This window comes from Amblyomma mixtum, chromosome 1, assembly GCF_055824585.1.
Source record: "Amblyomma mixtum isolate Tamu chromosome 1, ASM5582458v1, whole genome shotgun sequence".
Lineage (NCBI taxonomy): Eukaryota > Metazoa > Arthropoda > Arachnida > Ixodida > Ixodidae > Amblyomma > Amblyomma mixtum.
Window position 1 is genome coordinate 276,179,252 of NC_143012.1, and position 23,482 is coordinate 276,202,733.

General features: G+C 49.3%; 2 protein-coding genes and 1 long non-coding RNA gene across 3 annotated transcripts; 2 read left to right on the forward strand and 1 right to left on the reverse strand.

Annotated features, from left to right (window-relative positions):
- The first annotated feature begins 1,207 nt into the window (after positions 1–1,207).
- On the forward strand, positions 1,208–5,653 carry LOC149371780 (uncharacterized). The gene is made up of 5 exons (XM_089581118.1): positions 1,208–1,313; positions 1,622–1,683; positions 2,948–3,051; positions 4,709–4,734; positions 5,562–5,653. Exons 1-5 carry the CDS (start codon positions 1,208–1,210, stop codon positions 5,651–5,653), a joined length of 390 nt encoding a protein of 129 aa, XP_089437244.1.
- A 689-nt stretch (positions 5,654–6,342) lies between these two features.
- Positions 6,343–13,033, forward strand: LOC149371781 (uncharacterized). The gene is made up of 3 exons (XR_016292020.1): positions 6,343–6,479; positions 6,565–6,636; positions 12,791–13,033. It is a non-coding gene; the product is annotated as an uncharacterized LOC149371781 (long non-coding RNA).
- A 584-nt stretch (positions 13,034–13,617) lies between these two features.
- On the reverse strand, positions 13,618–22,223 carry LOC149371782 (neprilysin-11-like). The gene is made up of 4 exons (XM_089581128.1): positions 21,223–22,223; positions 16,693–17,018; positions 14,910–15,262; positions 13,618–13,989 (listed from the first exon to the last, which is right to left on the reverse strand). Exons 1-4 carry the CDS (start codon positions 22,221–22,223, stop codon positions 13,618–13,620), a joined length of 2,052 nt encoding a protein of 683 aa, XP_089437254.1.
- Positions 22,224–23,482: the final 1,259 nt, after the last annotated feature.

Sequence of the window (23,482 nt, forward strand, 5' to 3'; positions counted from 1 at the left end):
TTGGTAGTTGGTCTCCGCTGAGCTTGTCACACTGAGTCGAGGGCATCTCCTTTGTGTCCGAGACCGCTACCCGCACGCGATCTAAGGAAGTCTGGGAACGCACGCAACAAGTGCGCGAAGTTGGGTGACAACCGCCCGAGCTGAAACGCATAGCCGCCGCCGTTTGTCACAGCGAACCGCCTGCCTATATAAATAGTTTGCTCTCTGGAAGTTCTTTGTGAGCCATGAGCGAGGCCACCGGTGGAAGTCCTTCGTATGCCCCTGCTGCTAAACGAGCTGCCAGAGAAGAGGCCCAGCGCCGTCGCCGCCAAAATCCAGAGGAGCGTGCCGCCGAAGCAGAAGCTTCCCGTCGCCGCCGTCGAGGTGATCCAGGAGTGCGCGTCGCTGAGGCATGCACAGGCTAAGCGCCGCCCGAGAAGACCCTGCCGTTCGCGCCGCCGAAGTGGGCACTTGAATGTAGATATAGAGAAAGCGGGAATTTTTTTTATGCGGGAGAACATCCCGTTCCTCTCGCTCGTAACGGCTCCCACAGCTGTGACAGCGGCTCCCACAGCTTGCGAAATACTTGCGGAGACCTCGTGTTTGAGAGCCGGGCATTGGTGCAGCAAGTCGAGCTTATATCCATCTATTTCTCCGACCACAAAGCTTCCTTCATGACAATCAAGAACTGTTAGTGGAGTGTTTCTTGAAAAAGAAATATGTGTGAAAAATAACAAGTTGTCTGTAATTGTACATACATGTCTTGCTCGAATTATTTGCCTCAGTCTATCGAAAAGCTGGAACAGCTGATGAGCTGCGCTCAAATTTCGCATTAGGAAATAACGTAATCGTCGGCAATATTTTTTGGTTAACTCAGTAGCCTATTGAAAAGGAGACTGCAGCGCGACGGATACAACGACGGCGCAGCTCAGCTGAAACAACGAGAGAGAGAGAAAAAAAAAAGAAACTCCCCGTAGTCGCAAGTAGCTATTAGCGGGAGAAAAAAAAATCTAGTCAGGGGTCCTTTGCAATTCTTCCTTTCTTTTGACAGATGGTCAAACAAAGCGCTGGGTCTTTGCAGGTAAGCTTTGCGATTGGAGTTATTAAAACAGGGGAGCAAAAAAGGCCAACCAAAACCAACCAAGCAAGAGGGAACACCACCGTACGGGTTCGGCGCGACTCCATCTCTGCACTGAGTGTTGGTAGTGCGCCTGCCGAGGTAGGAAGCATGGGAGGCTTGCGAAGTCCACACGCCTTGATGCTCGTCTGGCTATGCCTAGCAACAGGGCCCTGGAGACTTCTCCGGCACAACGCGCTCGCCTATGACCCCTGCAGTGATTGCGACTACCGTACCCTATAGGCGTGAAATTCGTATACGGTACCAATGAAGTAAGCCAGGCTTCAAAACAGTAGAAATATATACCGCCATTGGTAGTTGGACACTAAACCAAAAAAAGCCGCATGCACTGGGCGAGAGGGCAATTTTATACCTGCTTTATGCTAAGTTCAAATTTTCATCTAATAGCCACAGTCTGTAATTAGCGTAGAACGTAACCTTGTGAAGCATTCTTGAACTGATATGGTGAAAAAGAACTTAGGACCGCGGCGCTAATGTTTCGTAATGGTTGCGTTTTCGCCCCAGCCTACCCAGGAGCCCACCTTGAGGCGATGTTTCGTTGCGCCATGAGCACCATACCGGATGAGGTAGGCCTGGCGTCATTTTTGTGATTTTCTTTTGCTCACAGCACAGACGCGGTTAGTCGAAGACTGCCGCAGACTGCGCGAACACTGATGCTGTTTTTACTTGCGTCAATGAAAACTTTCGTTACAATATAAAGAAACGGGGAGCGGGAGAGATGTGGTAAAGCAAGTATGTGTGCAAGAAATTGAATACGAAGTCGTGTTTCTTGTGCGAATATGAATCTATGAAAGTACCCCGATTCAAATGGCTTTTCAGAATAAAAGTTCGGGATTTCCGTACGAGGTTCACAAGAGACAAGTATTGGATGCATGCGAATGCATTTAAGAGAGAAAATTTCGTGATCGTATTAACCAGGCCACTACCATGAAAAATGATTGCCTCTGACAATTCATCACGACTGACCACTCTCATATCATAACTTAACAAGACAAGCAATTTTATAAGGAAAACGGTGCCACACCTGGGACATAGCTCAAGTTTTTCCTAGCTTCAGCGCTGCTCGTCTGCATCAGGCGTTCCTCTGAGGTAATCTTTAGAGTGTTTAACTCAATGCGTTTGAAAGTATGACTATCACAATTTTTGTAATGTGAATAACTTTATTAAGGCGTAAGCCTTGCCTTCCTCGTTAGGCGAAAATGTATGTGTCTTCGTGCATGTGCGTGCGTGCGTGCGTGCGTGCGTGTGCGTGTGTGTGACACAAAGTGAGCGGGCGGGCGTACGCCTTTTCGCACGTAAGCAGCCCTAAGTGTGTCTGCCGAATTTATATTCCATACACAGCAATTGTGGACAAGAGCTTACTTGAGCAGGAAAGCGTTTATGGACGCAATTTTTCTTATAACGATATTTCACTACAGCATCCAATATATCCGCAGATAACCCGACGGCACTCTTGCATTTTTTGTTCTCTTAACGTTTTTGCAATCGTCGAGAGCTTTCTCCGTTGGTTTTCTATGGCAGTCTTAACTCTTCGATTCGATCGATGGAAACATTTTAAAAGAAAGATTTTTCTACATATCAGAAGAATGGACCTTTGCCTTCAATATTTCCATAACACAATCGTACAATTTTCAAAATTTTTGTCCGAGAATGTTGCACATGTTTTGTGCGTGTGTTTGGAAAGCAGGCCGCCATTTTGAGAAGTTTGGCTCTTTGTTGACTTTAAAAGCGTCAAAAACAAAAACAGGGTGGAACACGAATAGAAACGACCAGACGAAGTGCCACTTTTTTCTTTTTACAGTCATGTTCACTTTTCTTTCTTTCTGGCAGGTAGCCGCTGAGGTGAACGTGATAATAAACCGCGTCCCGGGGCTCGCGCTGCGTGATATCGTGGATCTTATGTGCAAAGCGAACAGACAGTCTGGGACCGTCATGGTACGTCAGCATACGAGGCCGTGTTTCGCACAGGAGGACTAGAAATGAAAGCGAAGCAAATATTCACTTTCGCTCTGTATTACGATATTGCAAGACATATTTGAGCATTATTCCGCGGCCATCACAGTGTTTGCGAATCGTCTACAGTGGGTATGTGCCATTTTCGCTGGAAGGCAACCACAACAAATTACGAAAGCACCAGGATAATCTGGATCTGAGCTAGCTGGTTCATACTACACTTAAAAGAGCAGCCAACGAGGGACGAGGCTCGTGTCGTGTCTCCTTGCTGTGTCCTGTCCCTCGTTGGCTGCTGTTTTTATTTTGTAGAGGTCGATGTAGACGTCGCCCAGGAGGCGACCGCGGCCACATTTATTTGAGGGCTGCCTGAGAAGAGGTAGCGGCAGAGCAGCGGCGGCAGCGTGCGGCCGAGCCCAGGTCCAGAGCGTTGATGATGATGACGTCCTCAGGTTTACGCCACTGCTGGCCGCGCTACAATTTATTTGTGGCGTTAAGGGCGTCGCACTGCATAAAACAAGATGTTGGTAACGAACGGTATAATACGTTACAAAAAAGCATGAAGCCCGGTTGTGTGCAAAAAGTCGCATAAACTTCGGGCGTGAATGTTTTTCGTTAGCCACAAGTGCAAATTGTAGTCATCGTTTGAAGACAGGCCTCCCTCTTGATGAACACGAGCGCGCACCAGCGAAGTTCCTGCGCATGTCCACAGTAGGTGGCGGACATTTGTGTCGGACATTGGCTGTTTTAAGTGAAATACGAAAGCACATTATTGAGGCTTTTACCAAGGTGCATTTATTAGTCCATTGTTCTTGGTGTTCTGCAGGTCCATACAGTTTTATACAGGGTAAGAACAGGGTTAATTGGATTGGAGAGGCCTTTGTCCTGCAGCGGGCGTAGTCAGGATGATGATGATGACGATGGCGACAGTTTGATACGAATCTAGCGCTATCCCTTCGACGTTAATTCTTCTACATCGCCGCCGCTAGCATGTTTTGTTTTGTTCTTTATTTTTTTCAAAACAGTGCAGGGTCTGAACTAGTACCACAATACAATACGTTGGGCGAGATCGTCTTCGAATTCAACTACTACAGCGCATTTCATGGAACAGCGAAGACAACATAGCGCTGCACAACAGCGCCGTTGTGTCTTCTTTGTTCCGTTAAATACGCTGTAGTTGTGGAAGCAGAACTAGTACCTCGACGTTTTCTGATCTTTCAGTACTGTTTGAAATATGCCAGAAAGTTTAACTGCTCTTAGCATGTAATGCCTGGTTCAATTAAAATAAAAGTAGAGCGAATTCAGTTGTTCTACCTTTTAGAAAAAACTACATTACATATTTATCTACTAATCTTCTTTCCATACCATGGCGTGTTTAGAGCTCTTGGCTATTGGCTACCATTGACTGCGTTACTTGATAGCTTTGTAAGTGCAGTGAATCCCGTAGAGCTTGTATTTCTACCGAAAGTCATCATGAGACCATAAGCAATTCACTTGTTAAAAACCTGAGTAACAGCGCCGCACTCCCAATAACTTTTAGCTTTGATATCTCCATCCACGTTCAACGACGAGCACTAACGAGCACTTACTCTGTTTTATTCTCTTCACTATCACTAAACCACTTCCTTCTGCACTGTTTCCGTACGAAGAATTTATTAGCGAACTTAGTAAGTGATGGTAAGGAAAGGCACATCTGCGAATTCTCAGCGAGATTCACGAAACTTCTTTGGCTTAATTGGAAAACGCCTTTGTAGTTGGCCAGTCATGATTCACGGTATCGTCTCTTGGGGGACCCCTGTTCGGTATCAGGTTATTAATATGACATATAATACATAATATGACCAACAATAGTAGTACAGACGAGGGCCCCAGAGTCGAAGACTGAAATGGCCATCGTGACTGGGTGTGGAGACTCAAACATCTCAACAACGAAACATAAACAGAACTGTATATTACAAGTGTTGAATACACACCAGAAGGAATACAGCAAATACCGAAGATAACACGTGTAATTGAAACTCCACAGGGACGATATAGAAAAATTAATAGCAATGCATATATCGAAGGGCTGATACTAACAAAAAATAAAAAACTATAAAAACGAGTGCAACAAATGCTGAATATGTTAACTATGAAATTGAATAATCCCGATGCCCAAAAGAAAATAGAAATCTATTCGACGCCCCCCTCCGGCGGCGCCGCGAATTAGTCCAAGTAGGGACGGCAACGCGCGGAACTATTTCTTTACTCCTTTGCGAGTGCTTCGCCGGCGCATTCAGACTTTGCTGTAACAATTTGCTATCAAATATTGGCGACGTTAACGACATACACGCCACATGAAAATCGCCGATATCCAGGCATTCACAGCGCATAGTAAGAAATAAAAACCATGACAAAGGGTGAATCGTCTGTGCTTTGCTGCCGGCCCAGCACTTACTCTTAGGCAAGCGAAGCGACATGAATCCGGTTCCTTTTTGCCCTGCATTCCTTTAAGGGTTTACCTTTCAGGAAGAATACCAAGAACGAACCAACACAGCCGTGAAGAACTGTCTCGCTGGCGTCAACAAGGAATTTGGATTCACTTGAAATTGAATCTAAGAATAAAAGGGCGATAGTCATCGGATGCATTGCTTTCTTTTTTCCCAAGACGCGAATACTAATCTCTGCATATAAAAATCATCAAAGAAGTAGCATCCTTGCGACAACCCACTCCGCGGGCGACCTCCCTGTATTTGCACCTGCGCGGCTAGCTGTAGCCTAAACCTTAGCATACAAGTTTAGACAGGTGGAACAAGCATTGCAACTAAATCAAAACTAAAAACAACGATACAAAGATCCTAGGAACGGCGTTTAAGAGGATTAATGCTTTTTTTTCACTTTGGTTACTGAGGAGAGCGCTCACTTTCCGAATTTACCTCCAAAAAATTTACATCGATAACAAGTAGTTCAAGATATGTAAACAGTGTTCCTCTACATATTTCTCACATGATCTGCTGTTCCGCTAAATTTTGCTCACATCGTTAATCAAAGCGAACTCAGGATCGCCCTAGGCAAACACGCTCACTCATCCCGACGGTCGCTTATGGTCTGTGATGACTGGTGCGTAGTGTCTGACGTGTGCACACAAGCATTGAGACGATGCAATTTTTTCGTGGAACCCGCAGCCCACGCGCCAAAGTACTTCGCACACTGCCGTTCACGTGAGTCAAACCTGGCAGGCTACAACCGAGAGTGGCGAACGCCACCGGAATCGCGTAATCTCCTAGCGCGGATGTCTCAAACGTCCGGTAGAGGTGAATTTCTGTACAGTTGCGAACCTTCCTTGGGTGTGTGTGACCCACATAACCACTCACTCGTCCCTTGTGTGGAGTGCATCGTTGCGAGCGTTGGAGATCGGTAACGCTGAAACAAGGTTAGAAATTTTTTTAACCGCATTTTTACACGGCGTACATAGCATGAAAACACGTGTAGACAGGGATGTTTGCTTTCTCTGACAGAGGCTGCGATGAGGAAGCTCTTCTGCTTGTGCGTTGTACTTCTGCTGGCGGGCGAGTTGGCTTTCTGCCAAGGTAAGCCTCAACTATGCGGCAAAAGCGACGCAACAAAGGCGAGCGCTTAGCAGACGAACGAGAGCAGCTTATACACCTGCCCATTCTTGACTTTACCTGTAACACCACTAGCACAAAAAAGGCTTCTTTAAGCAAAGCAGAGCGGTAAACTGTAAAGAAAAAGTTGAAATCTCACAGCAGCTGCTCATATACAGGGTGTGTTCTGAAAGTAGTAGGACTGGTTTTTTCCTGGGCGAACGGGCGGACGAAAGGTGGTCTGCGCGTGCAGGATCGTTGAAAGAGGATATTGGGAATGCTGGGGAAAATCGGCAGTCGGCTCTCGGCCGTTGATGGGAGGAGGTCGCTTGTATTGTGAACCCCTGTCTAAACGTCTCGTCACGCAGAATCATCGAGCGTTTACTGGATCAGCGATACGCGATAAAATTTTGAGTAAATCTTGGTAAAACGGGCAAAGAGACTCACAACATGATTAAGGAGACCTACGGTGACGCTTCCATGGGTAGATCAGGTGTTTTTTGAGTGGCACAAGCTGTTCCGAGAAGGTAAGGAAAGAGTGGAGGAAGACGACCGCTCCAGACGCCCTTCGACCAGCGAGCCCAACGAAAATGTGTAGCGAGCAAGGGCGTCCGCAGAATTTTTTGCAGGGGGGGGCCCCATTGGCTGTTGGCGCCGGAGGGGGGGGGGGGGGGGGTTATGTTCGTAGCAAAAGGCACTATTTGCGGAGTAAATTTATTTATTTATAAATAAATAAAATAAATAAGTAAAATACACACATGAAAGAAAAATTACAAACAGCAAATTAAAGCGTGGCTAGGAGAGATACATTGGAGTTTATCAACGAAGAAACAATTAAAATTAATAAAAATGCAAAAAGATACTATCACTTCGTGGAGAAGAGTGCTCAGTCTTGCTGCATACGGGTTCTCGACACACCCGGATTGATGACCAGCACACAGCACAATATGTTCACAAACACGCAACGACAGTCAGTCAGTAAACAGCAACTGTAGACGCCTCGGATTTTTCTGGGCGAATTGCGTGATGACACGGGTGATAAATTCATTCCTGTGTTTCATTACACGCTCTCGGTGCACACTCATCATACAAAGGCCGTCCAGTCTGTCGTTTGTCATCGTTGAGCGTAGCCACGTTTTCACTCTCCTCATTGTACTGAAGGAGCGTTCGACCGTACAGGTAGTAACTGGCAAAGCCAGAGCCACCTCAATGGCTTTTGCAACACCAGGGAAGAATGTCTTGGCCTGATGTAGAAGCTCGCAGTAAGTTATTTCTGATGGGTCCCCAGTTTTGTTGCACCACATCTCGTACCAAGAGATGGCCTCTTCCTTGAAGTTGTCGATGCCGTAAAAGCACTGGAGTTCTTCGGCGAGAACAGCGAACTCAACACGGCTCAAGTGCTTCATTTTTGATGGATGCAGCTGGAGAAGTTTGAAGCTCCTCTCATTGCTTTCAGAAAAGCGCCGAGCTAAAGAAGCAGTGAGGGAGTCCAAGTACGGCACATATATTGCCACACGGTAGTATTCCTCCGGCGACTGAATACCGTAGTTGTCTCGGTGGGCCTGACGAGAGACTTGCCTTGGCACAGATATCACCACATTTAAGTGATTGGCTGCCTCCCTTGCTGCATTCATGATGTTAGAGAACTCCTCTACAGCGTTCGTCCGGTGGCCGCGAAAAATACGTTGCAGCTCAGTGATGTGGTCATGCACAGAATGGAAGTCCATGGATACACCTTGCAGAATGTTCGTAACTGGTTCGAGCCGAGCGCTGTACTTCGCTACAATATGCAAGCAGACGATGAAAGATGAGCTTGTTGTTGCGCAGTAGAGGATGTGAGCTCGTTGTCTAGTTGCAGCGTTCGAGCATGATTCCGTGGACGCGAGCTCCTCGAGTGCTTCGACTATGGCCACGTAATGCTGAGAGAAGATCCTAATAGACTTATATTTTGCAGACCATCTTGTCTCACACAGCATCGGAATGTTCGGCACCAATTTTCTCCGGAGTACGCTCTCGCGGAAGAAGTTTATGGTTTGTTTGATTATGCCAATTGTGTTTCGAATTTCAGAGACGTCGTTCAGATCGTTGATGACGAGATTTAGTTTGTGACTTGCACAGTGGAAAAATAGTGCCTTCGGGAACTGTTTTTGTATAATTTTGTTCACTCCAGCTTCTTTTCCAGCCATTGTAGAGCATCCATCGTACCCCTGTCCAACGAGGTTCGAAAGAATCAGCCCGACATTCGTCAAAAACTTCAAGATTGCCGCGGCGATGCAAGCAGAGTTTAATTGCTCCAGCTCTACAAATCCCAAAAACTGCTCTCGAACGCACACTTCGGCTCCCGCCTTGTCAATAAAGCGAACGCCTATAGACATCTGCTCTTTTCCTGAAATATCTGCAGTTTCGTCAGCAAGAACGGAAAAAGCAAACGCTTTGTTAGCTTCGGTAACTATCTGCTCTTTCAGGATGTCGCCACAGATTGTGATGATCTCGTTCTGGACGCGGACAGAAGTGTACTTGGCATTGCCAGCAGAAGAAGCGAAGTGCTCCTGAAGTAGAGTATCTCCAGCTTCTACACGAAAGTCAAGCAGATCATTGAAGACTCCACTATCGGACTGCTTGCCGCGAATTGGCAAGTCATGCGTCGCGCAAAAGACAATGGTGGAAACTATTGGAAATAGTTTCTCACGGTTCCTTTCAACTTGCGCGTGCAGTGCTCTGTTCAGCTGCTCTACAACGGGTAGCTGCTTGCCTTTCATCACATCCATAAAGTTCTGTGAGGCCGTCATTGCCTCCTGGTGCCATTGGGATTTTACGTGATCCCTGCACGCCTCGTGCATTTTTCTGTAGTTACTGAAAGCGCGCACGATAAAACTTCCTTGAGTACCCCGGTGAACACGTGGAGGAAAAATGACGCAAAAACGACAAATAGCGCCTTTCGCTGTCGCTGAGTACGCAAGCCAGGGGGCGTAATCTCCCAGCCATTGATGTCGAAAAGGCCTCTTTCCAGGTGTTACATCCTTCTTAAAATCGTATGTAACATTTGGCGACCATGGCTTAGTAAGAAGACGTAACTTCAAAAAGTCCGGTATGCCAGTGAGTTTAGCTTTGCCTAGAAACTCTCCTAAGTCATATTCTTGAGGCAAGTTATTTGTTTTCTTGATGTTGTCTCCGGACTTCGATCCCAAGCAAGGAGAAAGGGAATCGTCTCGGCTTACTGCGTGACCGGAGCTCGCTGGTGAAGTTCCTTCCATGGAGACGACGACGTCGGCTACTGTCCGGTGATGAAAGGTTGCATCGCTCTGGTCAAATCCGGACTTAAATCCCAAGAAAGGAGAAATGGAATCATCTCGGCCTGCTGCATTACCTGAACTCACTGTTGACAGAGTCCCTTCCATGGAGTCGACGACATCAGCTACTGTCCGGTGATAAAAGCTTGCATCACTCTGTTCAAATGCTACACCGTTGTCACATATCACACCAGAATCTGCAGGGGCGCATTTGGATAACGCTTCGTCAGACAACCGCTGACGCTTGAAGAAGCGCCGAATGTCCATCATTCGGAACCGCGCGAGACAAAGCTAGCTATGGAGTTCTTCGGGGTTGGTAGTGTTAAAAATATATACACATTGATTGAAAAAACGGTTGAATGCGTACGTTGAAAACAAAAAATGACTATATATACAACGAAAACTTATTTACAAGATAAATGCACGCTCGCAGCTTCATACACCTCGCTCCATCTTGCTCGCGCAACCGCACAGTCGAGTATTTGCACACACACTACTCGCCGCTCGTCGTTTTCTCGTCCGCTGTCTTGATTGTTCTCAGCTTCGTTCACAACCGGCCACTAAAAATACCGAAGCACAAACACAGAGGCGCGCACACATGCAAGGGCCTACTTGCCGCAGTATCCCCGAATACGCAATTTGGGGGTGAAAGGAACGCCTCGTGACTTCCGAGGGGAAGGGACACTCGCCACTCCGGTCGGAAAATTTGTTTTGTGTGTTTTTATGGGGTTCAGAGCCCCAAAACGACTCAGGCTATGAGGGACGGAGTAGTACAGAGTTCCGGATAATGTCGACCACCTGGGTCTCTTTACCATGCACTGACATCGCACAGTACATGGGCGCTGTTGGGATTTGAGGCCCAGCCAGAGGTGACAGGCGAGCCAGGCGAGCCAGGCAGGCGCCATCGGGCTGCCTTGACCAAAGGCGCTGGTTTCCGGAGAAGATGCAAGGAACGCTGGTGTGGGGGCGCCTCTGGAGACTGCGTCGCCGCTAACAAAAGCAACTGCTAATCCCCTTTGCCGAAGATTCTGAAAGCGGCGCTTCTACCGAACTGCGCTCTCCCGTGGATCGGAGGAGACAGCGAGCGGCGGCGGCGCCAACTCATCGCCTGCTTGCCCTTGAGCAGCCCGACAAAGCGGGGGTGGACACGGCTGATTTGTCCCTCCCTCCTGAAGAATTCATCGGTGGCCGGAATGTGCACTGTCTGCCTCCGTGTGGCTATCTCTCTAGAGATCAAAGAAACAGGCACCCATCTCAAGACGCCTCGAAACACATGCTCGCCGGTGCCGCTGTATGTCTGCAACGACGCGTCCCCGGACGCGGCACTTTGCAGATGTGACCCAAAGCTGGAAGCGGGGCCGCTTTTACTCTTTTTGCTGAGCGCACCGCCGCCCCTGGTGTGCGGCCATCACTCACGGTTAGAGTGAGTGATTTTCCAGGGGGGTGCAGCCGCCCCCCCTTGCCCCCCCCCTCCGGACGCCCATGGTAGCGAGTGAAACATTTACTTAACAGTGATCGTAGAATGAGTATCGAATGATTGCTGATGACTTGAGCATTCCTCAAACCCAATTTTTTGAGATCGTGACAGAAAACTTATCCATGAGGAAAGCGTGCGCGAAGTTGGTGCCGGGAGTGTTGCCAGAGGAGGTAAAGGCGAACCGGTAGGATCTTCATCATGTGAATGAGGACCCCGGTTTTTTGCCCAGCACAAGGCGGCAACGCTGCCTCAGGCCCCCTACAGCCCCGACTTGGCACCGCCAGACTTTTTTCTATTCCCGAGAATAAAATCGACGCTCAAGGGGAAACATCACGGATTGGTAGAGGTGGTCCAACAGGCCGTGACGAGGGAGCTAAACAGCATTTCGGTCCAGGCGTTCCTGGAGGCGTACGAAAACTGTAAAACTCATTGGCAGCAGCGTGTAGGTGCGGAAGGGTGCTACCTTGAAAAATTGTAATCGTTTGTACTATTCTCTTGAATAAATTTTGTTTAAAAAAATGAGTCCTACTACTTTCAGAACAGACCATGTACAAGCACAGTGCTCGTATTTGTTTTTCTGCTATTTTTGTTTCTGCATTCGCACACAAATATTGCCTCTGAAATCTGACAGTTTCGATATTTGCAGCAGCTTAATTTCTCTTCTGGTGTTAAATATACTAGTCGCTCACGCTGTATAAGCTCCGTGATTTTGGGGTAAGTATTATAGGGCGACTCATCTGCACTCTTCTACCAGGCGAGTCTGCGTATAAGGTTTACTGACCGCGGCGTTTCTAGGACTCTAATCACCAAAAAAATGGTCTCACAGCAAAAATCTATCGCCCCCCCCCCCCCCCTTAATTCGACCCTATAAATCCTCCACTGTTAAGCAACAAAAAAAAAACTCGGGATGATCAACTCAAAATCAAAAGCGCGGCACGTCCCTGTTTATTGCCAGAGCTTGGGCGCTACTCGGTACTAGAAGAAACCGAATTCTCACGTGGCAGCTTTTTCAGATTAATACGTTACATCAATGTCACCGAACGGTTTTAAACCAGCTAAAGCTTAAAATTAGACTTGCACGCATTTTCTCATCCTAATACTGCTTTTCTGCCTAACGCAAATATTCGAAACTGAAGGTAGCTTGTTCCTTCCGTTTTTTTTTTATATATAGAAATCACTACAGCAATAAACGCAGCCACCTTGTAACTGAGCTCCATCCAAGGAGAAACAAAAAGAAAGGATACGAAAGATTATATCTGCCTTGTCGTTGCCCTAGCGTTCAAGTCACTGTCCTCTCATACTGACACTGCCTGCCTGAAGTTCACAGGACTAGTGGGCAAGCCCATCAGTCTTCACGTTTATTATTTTACAGATCCTGCGAGTTGTCTGGATCGACGGGTACTTTTAAACACCGGGAAAGAATACCTGAAGTCGCTCCTGGCCAAGCTTATACCAAGTTCCATCAAACAATACATCTCCAGCCTCCCTCGAGAAGAGCTCAAGACCATGCGTGAGATTCAAGACTATCCGTAGCACCAGCCCCCAGTAAATCGCGCACCAGCGCCCATTGCATTACTGCTGAGTTAAAACAATAAAACAATCCATTGAAATCGCTTGAAGCGTTGCATCAGATTGCGTGACGTGCCTTTAGGCACAAGAAGTCTCGGGTACAGTGTTCCTCAACAGCAACCACAAAACGGAAAAGCGTTGCGGTTAATGTTCGCACAGAAACAGTGTGCGACAGGAGAGGGCCGTTATCTCCACGACAAAAATCTTCTCTACATAGTTGTCTCATCCGAGCTTTCCTATACAGAAAACGGCAACACTGAATGACTGCAGCTCTTCTACAACAGCAATTACACTATAGGTGCACAACTCGCGCAACAAAATTTCGCTTAGTACATAATCACGCATACCTAAAAACTCACTTCAAATCGCGAAATCTCCGGGACTCTAAACCGCGCTGAAACGTTAAGTACCAAGCGGCTCACAAATGGGCATGTATATATGGAGCTCAATAATGTAGCGACTGCAGTTTGGAGACATGCAGTAACACTGCCGCAGCACGTCTGCAGAAACACGTCCTCAGTGAGGAAAACACTTTCTCCAGCAGCAGCGGCAATCGGTCCTGCAGATATCACTGCCGATACTCGGCTCCAAGTCGCCTTCGTGAGCGATCATCCGAAGATGCGGCACCAGTTATGCTGGTGCCGAGGCCTCCCAGAAGTAGCACGGTTCGCGGGACACCATCGGGGATCCGGACGAACAGTTGAAGGCATCCGCGAACTGCGGCATGTGTCTGAGCGGCACGTTGCAGCGGAACGAGGCGATCCCATTGGCCAGCGGAGACCGCGCGGCGTCCGTGTTCTCGCACTGCTGGTAGCAGAAGGACACGAAGAACAGCTGCTCCTCGTTCAGCCACCCGAGGCCCTGAAGGCGCTGAGCGGACGCCGTCGAAACGAAGGCCCTGTAGGCGGGGAACAGGCCCACGAAGTCTCGCAGCGCGGCCATCTTGTTCAGCATGGCGAAGCTGGCGCCCATCTCTTGTTCGTAGGCCTTTTTGAGACACCCCTGCCAAATTACATGGAGTTGTGTATTCGAATCGAATCTGCTAAAAGCTGTACTCTGTGGGAGAATTTTACACACACGCTGCGTCGTCCGCAATTCCATCTACGTTCTTCGTTGTCCTCCAAGTTAACGCCTTATAAATGCGCACTGGCAGGATAATATGTTTATGCACTTCCCTGTTAGTCTGTAGCTCCCAAATGCTCTCCACCCTATTCATGTTCTAGCTACTTTATTCTTGTGGTCCGGATCAGCAGTCACTGCTTGACCGATATAGATGCATTCCCTTGAAAGCACCAACGTCTCGCTGCCTGTCTGATTGCTCCCTTTCGGTCTGATCTGATTACTTCATTTGAGTCATGCATTAACCCGCCGCGGTGACATAGACACAGTTTTTGGCTCCTAAGCAAAGGCACACCTTTGATCTCTGCGTGTGACCAGTGCGGTTGCGACGAAACGATCAGCCACCTCCTCTGTGACTGCCCTCGTTTTGAGCGAGAGCGCGGTTTCCTAAGTGCTTCTCTGCTCCGCTTGGACTCGCGTCCTTTAACAGAGTCTAACGCTCTGGGGCCTTGGACACAACCTTCCAGACAACGGAAAGCGGTGAAAGCGCTCCTGACTTTCTTAAGGGACTCGGGGTTGCATTCCCGCCTATAATCTTTAAGTTTTCAGTGCGCGCCCTCTGTCTCTGTGACATAGTGGTCGCTGGACACTTAGACAACTCATTTCCTTGCCGCTCTTTTTCCTTTTTCCCCCTTTGTTCCCCTCCCCAAGTGTAGGGTAGACAACTGGGCATCGCCTGGTTAACCCCTCCCTGCCTTTCCGTCCTTTTCTCTCTCTCTCTCTCTTTGATCTCGGCAGCTACTAGTCAGAAAGAGGGCTACTATTCACAGGCCTTGTAAAACCGCAGCTATAGTGACTCTTACCAGCCGGGTTCCGAAGCCACCTTCGTCGTTGGCGGTGGTCGAATAGGACTGCTCGCCTGAGATGTAAAGATCCAGGAGGCCCATGAGTGCACTAGACACAGCCAACCCTAGGGCTCCGTAGTTGATGCCAGGGAGACCTTCAGATCCGAAAAAGGGCGGTATCATCAGGGCCGCCGGCACGGACAGCGTGTGATGTTCCGAACTGAAGGTCACCTCGGTGCTCATCGGATAGAAGAGCGGCTCTGAAGGCAGCGAGCTGCTCAGCTGGCACGCCCTGATTTCCATCGCCGCGGCCGCCCAGGCCGCGAGAGCGTTGCCGTGGGATTCATTCACGGGAAAGTATTGCAGGCAGTCTGGGGGCAAAGGAAAGGATTTTGCTATGTTTCGCCTGGCGCACCGTCAGAAGCCGAAGGGCAGCAACGTGCTCGTCATGCACGATGCGTTAGCACAAAATCAGCTGGGGTTGCTCTTCAGCAGTTTAGCGAGGAACCTATGGTACTCCTGAAACTCTCGTCAGGGCGAGATCAGGACTGGTCACGATACTTGAAAAAAAGTACCTTCTACAGCGATACACATTTGCGGCACGGATACGAGATACCGAACCAAAACTGATTTCCGAAAGAGACAGCCGGTACTGCATAGTCGATACTTCGATACACACTGAAATCAACAATACAATCAAGAAAACTTATAACAATTTTGACGGTCACGCAGATTGCATTCGCTGTGTCCGAGGTTCGTAGTAAGCGGACTTTCCATGTTACAGACAAGAATACAATGTCTGAAAGTGTAAGTCTTTTATGCGCGACTGCTCATTCAAACTCGATCCTATTACGGCGCTTTACAAGTTCTCCAGCGCAGTCACACGCTTCTCGCCGATACGCTTGCTGCCACCAAGCTGGTTCAGGGTCGCGATGTAAATAAACGCTGCAGAAGCGCGGCCAGTGGAAGGTGGTAAGTGGCAGCCTCGTCATCGTCCTCATCATATTCCTAGCAGTGCGAGAGTTCTCGTAGTTCGCCTACTATTACTTTCACCAGTATATGGCTTTCCGACGTCAGCGTCATCATACACATCAACAAAGTCATCCCACGCCACATCAGGTAAGGCAAGCTGCGCATCGACGACGCGTTCCCAGGCCGGCCCATTGTCTCCGGTGTGGGAATGGTCACTGAAAATATTTCGTGCTATGTGGGTTCGCTCATTAACAATATTCGTCCTATGTTTTCTCCTTTCATTCAGGATGCCACTGACTTCCTTTCACATGTCGGCGACCTTAATATCCCGCCAGGCGCGTTGCTTGTCACCGTACTGCACACGAATATACCTCATACGGACGCTATTCAGTACGTAATGACCACCCATGATGAGCACTGCCGTCAAAAATCCGGCGATAACTCCACTTTAGGCACTATTTTGAAACTTATACTTGAGCTTAACAATTCTGAACTTAATGGAAGTCACTACGTTCAAGTTAGTGGAACTTCAGTGGTCACCAAAATAGCACCTAACTATGGTAATATATCCTCATGGGTCACCCAGAAACCAAATTCCTTTAGAGCAGTGTTTTAAAACTGTCCTTTTACAGACGATTTATAGGTTATAGTTTATAATCCGGCATCACGGTGAAAAAACTGCTTACGTTCACTGCAGAATTCAATAGTTTTCATCCTTCAATATCATTCTCGCACGCGTACTCAGCATCAACTATGTATTTTCTTGACGTCTCGGGGACGCTCCACTCCTTCTGAGAGCGCCCCACTGATACCGCGCGATTGCCCTCACCTAGCTCTCGCGACCGAGGGTATCCCATTATGCGGACAGTCTTGGTCAGCTCCAGGTGGATGGTGAGCTTCTGGCCGGCGTTCATCCAGCTGCTGCCGTCGACGAAGGTGAGCACCGACCGCAGGATGGCGGTGATCATGTCGGACGCCTCGCGCGTCGCGTAGCCGCCCGGCGACACCACGCCCTCGAGGAAGCGCCTCGTGAACGCGTAGTGCAGCAGCCGCTCCAGCATGGTGTAGCAGAAGAAGTGCCGCAGCTCGTTCGCCTCCAGCAGGGCGGGCTCGGCCATGAGCACCACGTGCCTCAACGCAGACCATCGCACGAACCTGGGGTACGGTCGCGACTGTTCAACTGGGACAGCTAAGAAGGACCCTCTTAAATGGCGGGGCTCATATTATCCGCGGATTGGCGAACTGCGCACGCGTGGTTGCGAGTTCGTATGCCGTTCTAGTAATAGTAGCCACAGAAACTCGCCTGTGCCGAGCATGTCTTTCCACCGCCGCCATAATCCGCTTGACTTTCCAATACGTAATTAGTAACGTCCCTGTACAGTCTTGTCTGTCATATAAGTATTTAGGTGTCACCTTGTGTAACGACTTTTCCTGGAGTGCACACATCACTAATATTATCTCATCTGCTAACAGAACACTAGGCTTTTTACGACGTCACCGCCGCCATGCCCCCGACCATGTAAAATTCCTAGCATACAAAACACTTGTCAGATCAAAATTAGAATATGCCTCACCTATTTGGAGCCCGCATCATGCTTACCTTATCAACTCACTTGAAGCAGTACAAAACATAGCAGCCAGATTCATTCATTCTTCATATTCCTATGACATCAGTGAGTCAGGGTTCAAAGATAAATCAGGGTTATCACTCCTCTCAGTACGTCGTCGCATTGCCAGCCTTTTCTTATTTTACAAATTTTACCACACTTCACTTTCCGGCGCGCCCTACATCGTCCCGCCAACCGGCATATCTCATCGCACTTGTAATCCTTTCCAAGTTTCTCGACCACGTGTACGCACGGTTACTTTTGCAGCCTTATTTCCCCCCCATGCCATTGTGGACTGGAACGACCTTCCCAGAGCCACTGCCGCCATCATGTGCTCCGCGAACTTCGCTGAGAATCTTCATGCTCATTTGTCATCGTGTTAACACTTGCCGCCGATGAATATTGTACCCATCCCTTATGTAATGCCCCTCACGGGGCCTTTAAGGAAAATAAATGAAATGAAATTTCGTCTGCGAAGCAGCAGCAGCGAAGCACGTGAGAGGCGTACGGCTTGACGGTCCTTCCACCTGGTGGAGCGCCGCTGAAACGGTTGCTATGGCAACGGCGCTCCATCTGTTTGACCTCGGCCACCGCCGGGAGCTACGCGACGGCTCGACACCTGGCGCAGTATTGCTTACGCAATAAAATACTCCTGAAAGTTTTGCTTACATGTGGTTCAATGGGCCGCGCTCTCGTTCACGGCGTACCCCCAGCCGGAAATCACCCCCACGCGCACCTAACATGTTTTGAAAACACATCTCCTTCGAAATGACGCTTCATACTTTCAGAATCTGTTTCAAAACGGATCTGGTTGTTCTTCACGAAGTGATGACATGATAAGGTGCACTGTGAAATCAGAAAACTGCTTTGAAAACTTTCGTTTCCATGTAATCCCATGGGCGCTAAGCCCCCTTTTCTCTTCCAGTTTTACCCCAGCAGGCCCAGCCGACGTCAGCAGCGTCACTGCATCTTGCTTACGCCACAGATCGGTGTTTGTCTGCATGGGTGGCCAGTCTGACTCGGGATCCAAAGCGGCGCGGGCTCGATACTGTTAAGATTGTAGTACACGGGCCTGGAAAGATTACTTCCAGACGTGTGTCATCGTGAAGCAAGATGCGATGTTAAGGTCGGAGAACACGGGTCTGGGAGAAATTACCACCAGTCGTGGGTTGTCGTTAAGCAAAGTACGGCGAAGGCTAAGCAGCAGCGGAAGCAGCCGGCACACATGTCTTCTGGGTGGCTCAGAGTACCTGCTTTCTACTCGGCGACCGTTGCCCCAAGCCTGCCGTCATGGACCACACAGGGGACCCAGTGACAGCTGATTCCGATTTTGTACTTTGTCCGGTCGGAGTGCAGGACGAAAACGAAAGGGCTGAAGTTTAAGCAAAACAAGACCCCTTTCCGAAGTGCCTGCACGTGTCGAACACCGCCGCCGCGGGGAGACGGACGTTATCTTCCCCAATTGCTGCGAGCGTGCAGGGGGACAAAGGGCTTCGTTTCCTGTGGCTCTTTGGCGTGCCAAGCACCGCGACGAGCTGGCGGGCATCGTTCGATCATCTCCAAGGACAAAGGACCACTTTCCGGCCTTTCTCGTGACTTCGCGTTCCGGCCATGAGCGGCGGGTGTCATTTGATGAACAACAGATGCCGGTGACCCGCGGGAACCTTTGGCTGGCCGGAAACCACCACCTACCGCAGTCGACGCCTCGACGGCAACCTTCTTTCCCTCGGAATCAACACGTGACAGGGGCGTGACCCTAAGTGCGGTGTTGTTTGTGCGTAGAGGTGAAAGTTCTAGGCCCCTCCCACTTCGGCGTGGGCGTCCTCAACCTAGGGAATTTGGGGACCAAGAAGGGTATAAAAGTCGACAACGAATGCGGCAGAATCGTCTCTCACTTCGGTCTCTCACTTCTGATCTCTTACGCTTGTAAATATGTAGAATAAACCTTCTGTACAGTTTCCCCCTTAAAGGGCCCCTGCCCACCCTCGGGTAACAAACACTCTCTACCTCTCTTTGAGCGAGCCCTCCTCTCCTTCCGTTCCCTCCTCGAAATTTTTCTCTTCCGCTCCTCGTCGAGTAGGCTCGGCAAGGCAAAATCACCCCTTCCTTCTCCGATGTAAGCCGGAGGCGTGGTGTCTGTGGAGTGCGTCACAGGGCTACGTCATGGCCCCGCCTTCAATAGAATTCTTTTCTTGGTTTTTGCTGCTGGGTCTGTTCGAGGGGAGGGGGGGGGGCGCTGCGGGCGCGCACACTGAACGATCGAGAGGCGCGATCGGCTCGACCACCTAGACTTGTTAGCGAGCGCATCCTTTCATAGATCTGTTTGTCATTCCCAGTTAGCGAGCCACCTTTTCATTTTTTTAGGCCTCCCCACCGCTTCACGAGCGGAGGGGCGGAAGTCGGTTCTGTTCGAAACACACGGCGAAGTGCGGGCCCGGCAACCGCCCGTTGGCTGTGTGTTTGTGTCTTTTCTCCGCTCCGAAGCCCATATCGTTCATTGGAGTCAAGGCGTACGCAAGATGCATGAAGGATAAGCGGTGTCTGTGCGGAGCGGTCAAGTGGGCGAGCGAGGGAAAGGCTCTGCTGCACTAGTAATTAAAACCTTGTTTTGGGGGGCTTGCATAGAAGAAAAAAAACTGAGAAGGGAGCGCGCACGGAGAGCGTCTCGTGACGTGATCACGGCGGGGGGGCGAACCAACTCCCTCAGTTTTACTATTTTTTACTTTTTATGACTAGGGTTCAAGGCTGTCGCCGCACGGTCCCTCCGCAGGTTTTTTTTTTTTTGGTTCCTTCATGCGGGTTTGTAGTCATGAGCCAGAACAAAAGGCGCTGCGGAAAGCGTTGTGCAGACGACGCGACGCCAAGGCTACGCCCAACCTTTCCCGTCAGTCAGAACGATGCACCAATGGAGTGCCTTTAGCGAAAGTAACCCCCATGACGTCAACGGGGTTCAGAGGAGTGGGGCGGGCCGTTTTTGTTGAAGGAAAGAACGAGCGGGCTTTGATTTGAATTTTCGCAGCTTTTCGGGGCGCGCATGGCTCTAGTATTTTGCAGAGGTTATCTTCGATGCCTCATCTATGCAGTGGACTTGTTTTTCAAAAATGTCCGGACCCTCGTCAGTGGCCCTTTAATGGAGTTCGCCATCGTCCTTTGGAGCCGCGACCTGCGTGCCTGAACTACCCTCCCAACTCCAGGGCCCCTCCGTCCGCAACAATACCCATCTTACAGCAATATTCATTTCACTGCGATTAATTTACAAAGCATTCTTATGTGTAATAATGAAGTTTGGGTCCAAAAACAAATTTAAGCATACTGTAGCAAATTTCTCGAGCGATGATAATATCGATGTTTGCTGGACACCAGTGCCACTCTATAGGGGCCGAACCTTACTAATTCACCCCATCTCCGACGCCCAGTGCACAAGCGTCCGGATTAACCTAAGCACGGTCGAATTCCTTCGAATTAACGAGCGTTTCACACAATATAATAGTACATAAAATTCATGGATTCGGACATGGTGTCCGAATTATTGAGTTTTCCTAATTAACGCGGGTCAAGTTAAGGAGATATTACTGCATATAGCTGTGTGAAACAAGCGAAAAGATAGCGTTTTTGTTAGCTGTTTCTTGAACTCATTGGCATCGCATTTAGAAGCTAGACCGGCAAAAGCTTAGCAGGCTGCAGCGATACAAGTCACCATGCCCATCCTGCAGCGCTAATTCCTATCACACATAGAGCAGACGACCCCTCACCTGTTGAGCTGCTTGGTGCTGTACTTGGTGAGGACCTGTTCAAGAAACCGGATGATGTCGACAGAGGCGACCACGATGCAGTCTTCCACTTCAAACTGTATGTGCAGAGCATGTCCGAGGTAGAGGAACACATCGGCCACCGTCACGTTGGCCGCGAAGCGGCCGCCTTCTCCGAGCTGAAACGACTTGCTCAGGGGCCACCATGGCAGCCGCTTAAAGAGAGACCTGACGAACTCGTCGACGCTGATGATGTCGCTCACGACTTCTTCGGAGGCGTTCTTGCCGGTGACCAGCGCGAACGCCCTCTTGATGAAGTGGGCGCTATTCGTCACTGCACCGAGAAAGGGCGCGTACAAGTGCAGGTCGATCTTCTCGAAAACGAAGGTCCAGTTTCCTTTGCACGCCGAGGTAGGCCCTTGTCTGATGTGGAAGAGTGTCTCCAGGCCGTAGCGGATGTTCAGATGGATCAAGAGCTTTAGTGGGTGTTCGCCCGGCTCGTCGCTAAAAGAGACGTCCTCGACGCGAATGAACTCCTTCAGCGCTTCCAAGTCACGGACCGGGTTCATGCAGATCCGGTACAGGGCAGCGGCTCTTACTTCCGAGTACAGCGAGGTTCCGGAGTGGGGCACGGCTTCGAGGACGCTGCGCATTAGGGCGACGATGCGGTGCCGGTGCTCAGCCTTGACGGTGAACTCGTGCGGCCGCTGCACACTCCAGCGCTTGCAGACAAACTTGTAGAAGTCCGAGCAGGGCTCCACGTCGTAAGACAGTGCGTCCTGGAAGATGCTGGAGAACTGTTCGCAGCTGGGCGACGTGCAGAGTAGAGACGGTGTGTGCGGCGTAGTCGAATGGAAGCGCTCTTGCGGCGCAGCCGTGGCCGCACTGTCGTCGTCGGCCTTGACCAGGGCTCCGGCCTTGTTCCTGTACGACACCTCCAGGACGTGCCACATGGCGTAGATGGCGATCGACAGCACCATGCCGGCGACGAGCGACAGAATCATGCTTCGCCTGACGCCGCCCTGTGTGGAAAGAGCTTCTTTGCAGATTACTGGCGGACTATAGCTATGGCTCAGTTCTTTAACATCGTCAAACGTTCTCAGCCGAACATTAGGCGGATAATCTTTTCATCGAAGCTTGTTTTAATGTTTGCTTCTCGACGCTTTCGAACTCGCGAAATCGGTTTCAAGCCTGTTCGCGTAGCGGCGCTTCACAAGCCGCGCATTACAATCAAAACCCGCGAAGTAGACGCAGAGAGGACACGAAAGGCGCCCCTGCCCAAGTTGTGCGCGAAAGTTTCAGGCGAGCACACCTAGGTAATCTTTAGAAAGAGAACAAAAGAGCGCTTTCTTGTTTGGCGTCGCTATTTCTACATAATGATATCAGACGCAGATTCTTCCGCTTTCCGCGCCACCGCGAAAGAACAGTAGGCTTTCGTTTCTCTGAAGGATACTGGTGCAGTAATTCAGTGTGGCATCATTCGACGCCTTGCGAAACGGTTCGCTGCGCGTGATCATTAGGTGAATTTGTGCTCTCTGGCTCACTGCGCCAAACTACTTGAGACATAATGCAATGTTTGGAATGCTAAAGCAAAGTTTTCGGCTTAAACCACCTTCGAAGCAGCATCAGCCGAAAACCGCAATAAAGAGCGATTGTGTTTGTCGCATTGTTTTTAGTGCGAAAGCAGTATTAGCCTCCTAGCGAGCAAAATCGGCATGTGGTCGTACTGAGGAAGATGTAATCGGGAGAAGGGCTGCGATGTGCGACTACAACCAGGCATATCTAAATAAAGAGAAGAAAGGCGACGGGGAACACTTGAAACATGTAAAACCGTGGCGAATTTCGCCCATCGGGCTACGCCCCTTCGCTGGAAGTGAGCTCGTGGTGTGCTTGCCATGCACTAGCCTGAGATCAAGCTATGAGGGACTGTCCCTTACAAAAATTTTAGACCGTCCTGCAGACTTTCTATAGACTTTAGTCTATGAAATTATAGACTTTCTATAGACAAATTCCATAGACTAGTCTATAGTAGGGGTGTGCGAATATTCGAAATTTTCGAATATAATTCGAATATTATATTTATAGTATTCGTATTCGATTCGAGATCCAAGTATTTGTGTTGTCTCGAATATTCGACCTCACGCGAATATTCGTATCTAGCCGAATATTCATTGTGAGCACCGGCGTTCATTTCGGTCCGCAAGCCATATTGACAGAGACATAACAACAAGACGGCGCCCAGAGCAATGCGCATTCCTTCCTC

Bases quoted from the DNA above. Each gene is read 5' to 3' on its own strand.
- LOC149371782 (XM_089581128.1), bottom strand. From the start codon at position 22,223: ATGATTCTGTCGCTCGTCGCCGGCATGGTGCTGTCGATCGCCATCTAC. The intron at 17,019-21,222 runs GTGAGGGGTCGT...ACCGTACCCCAG, and splicing joins AGCACCAAGCAGCTCAACAG to GTTCGTGCGATGGTCTGCGT. The intron at 13,990-14,909 runs GTAAGAGTCACT...GTAATTTGGCAG, and splicing joins GTGGCTTCGGAACCCGGCTG to GGGTGTCTCAAAAAGGCCTA.
- LOC149371780 (XM_089581118.1), top strand. From the start codon at position 1,208: ATGGGAGGCTTGCGAAGTCCACACGCCTTGATGCTCGTCTGGCTATGC. The intron at 1,314-1,621 runs GTGATTGCGACT...TTTTCGCCCCAG, and splicing joins GCTCGCCTATGACCCCTGCA to CCTACCCAGGAGCCCACCTT. The intron at 4,735-5,561 runs GTAAGTGATGGT...CATTCCTTTAAG, and splicing joins AGAATTTATTAGCGAACTTA to GGTTTACCTTTCAGGAAGAA.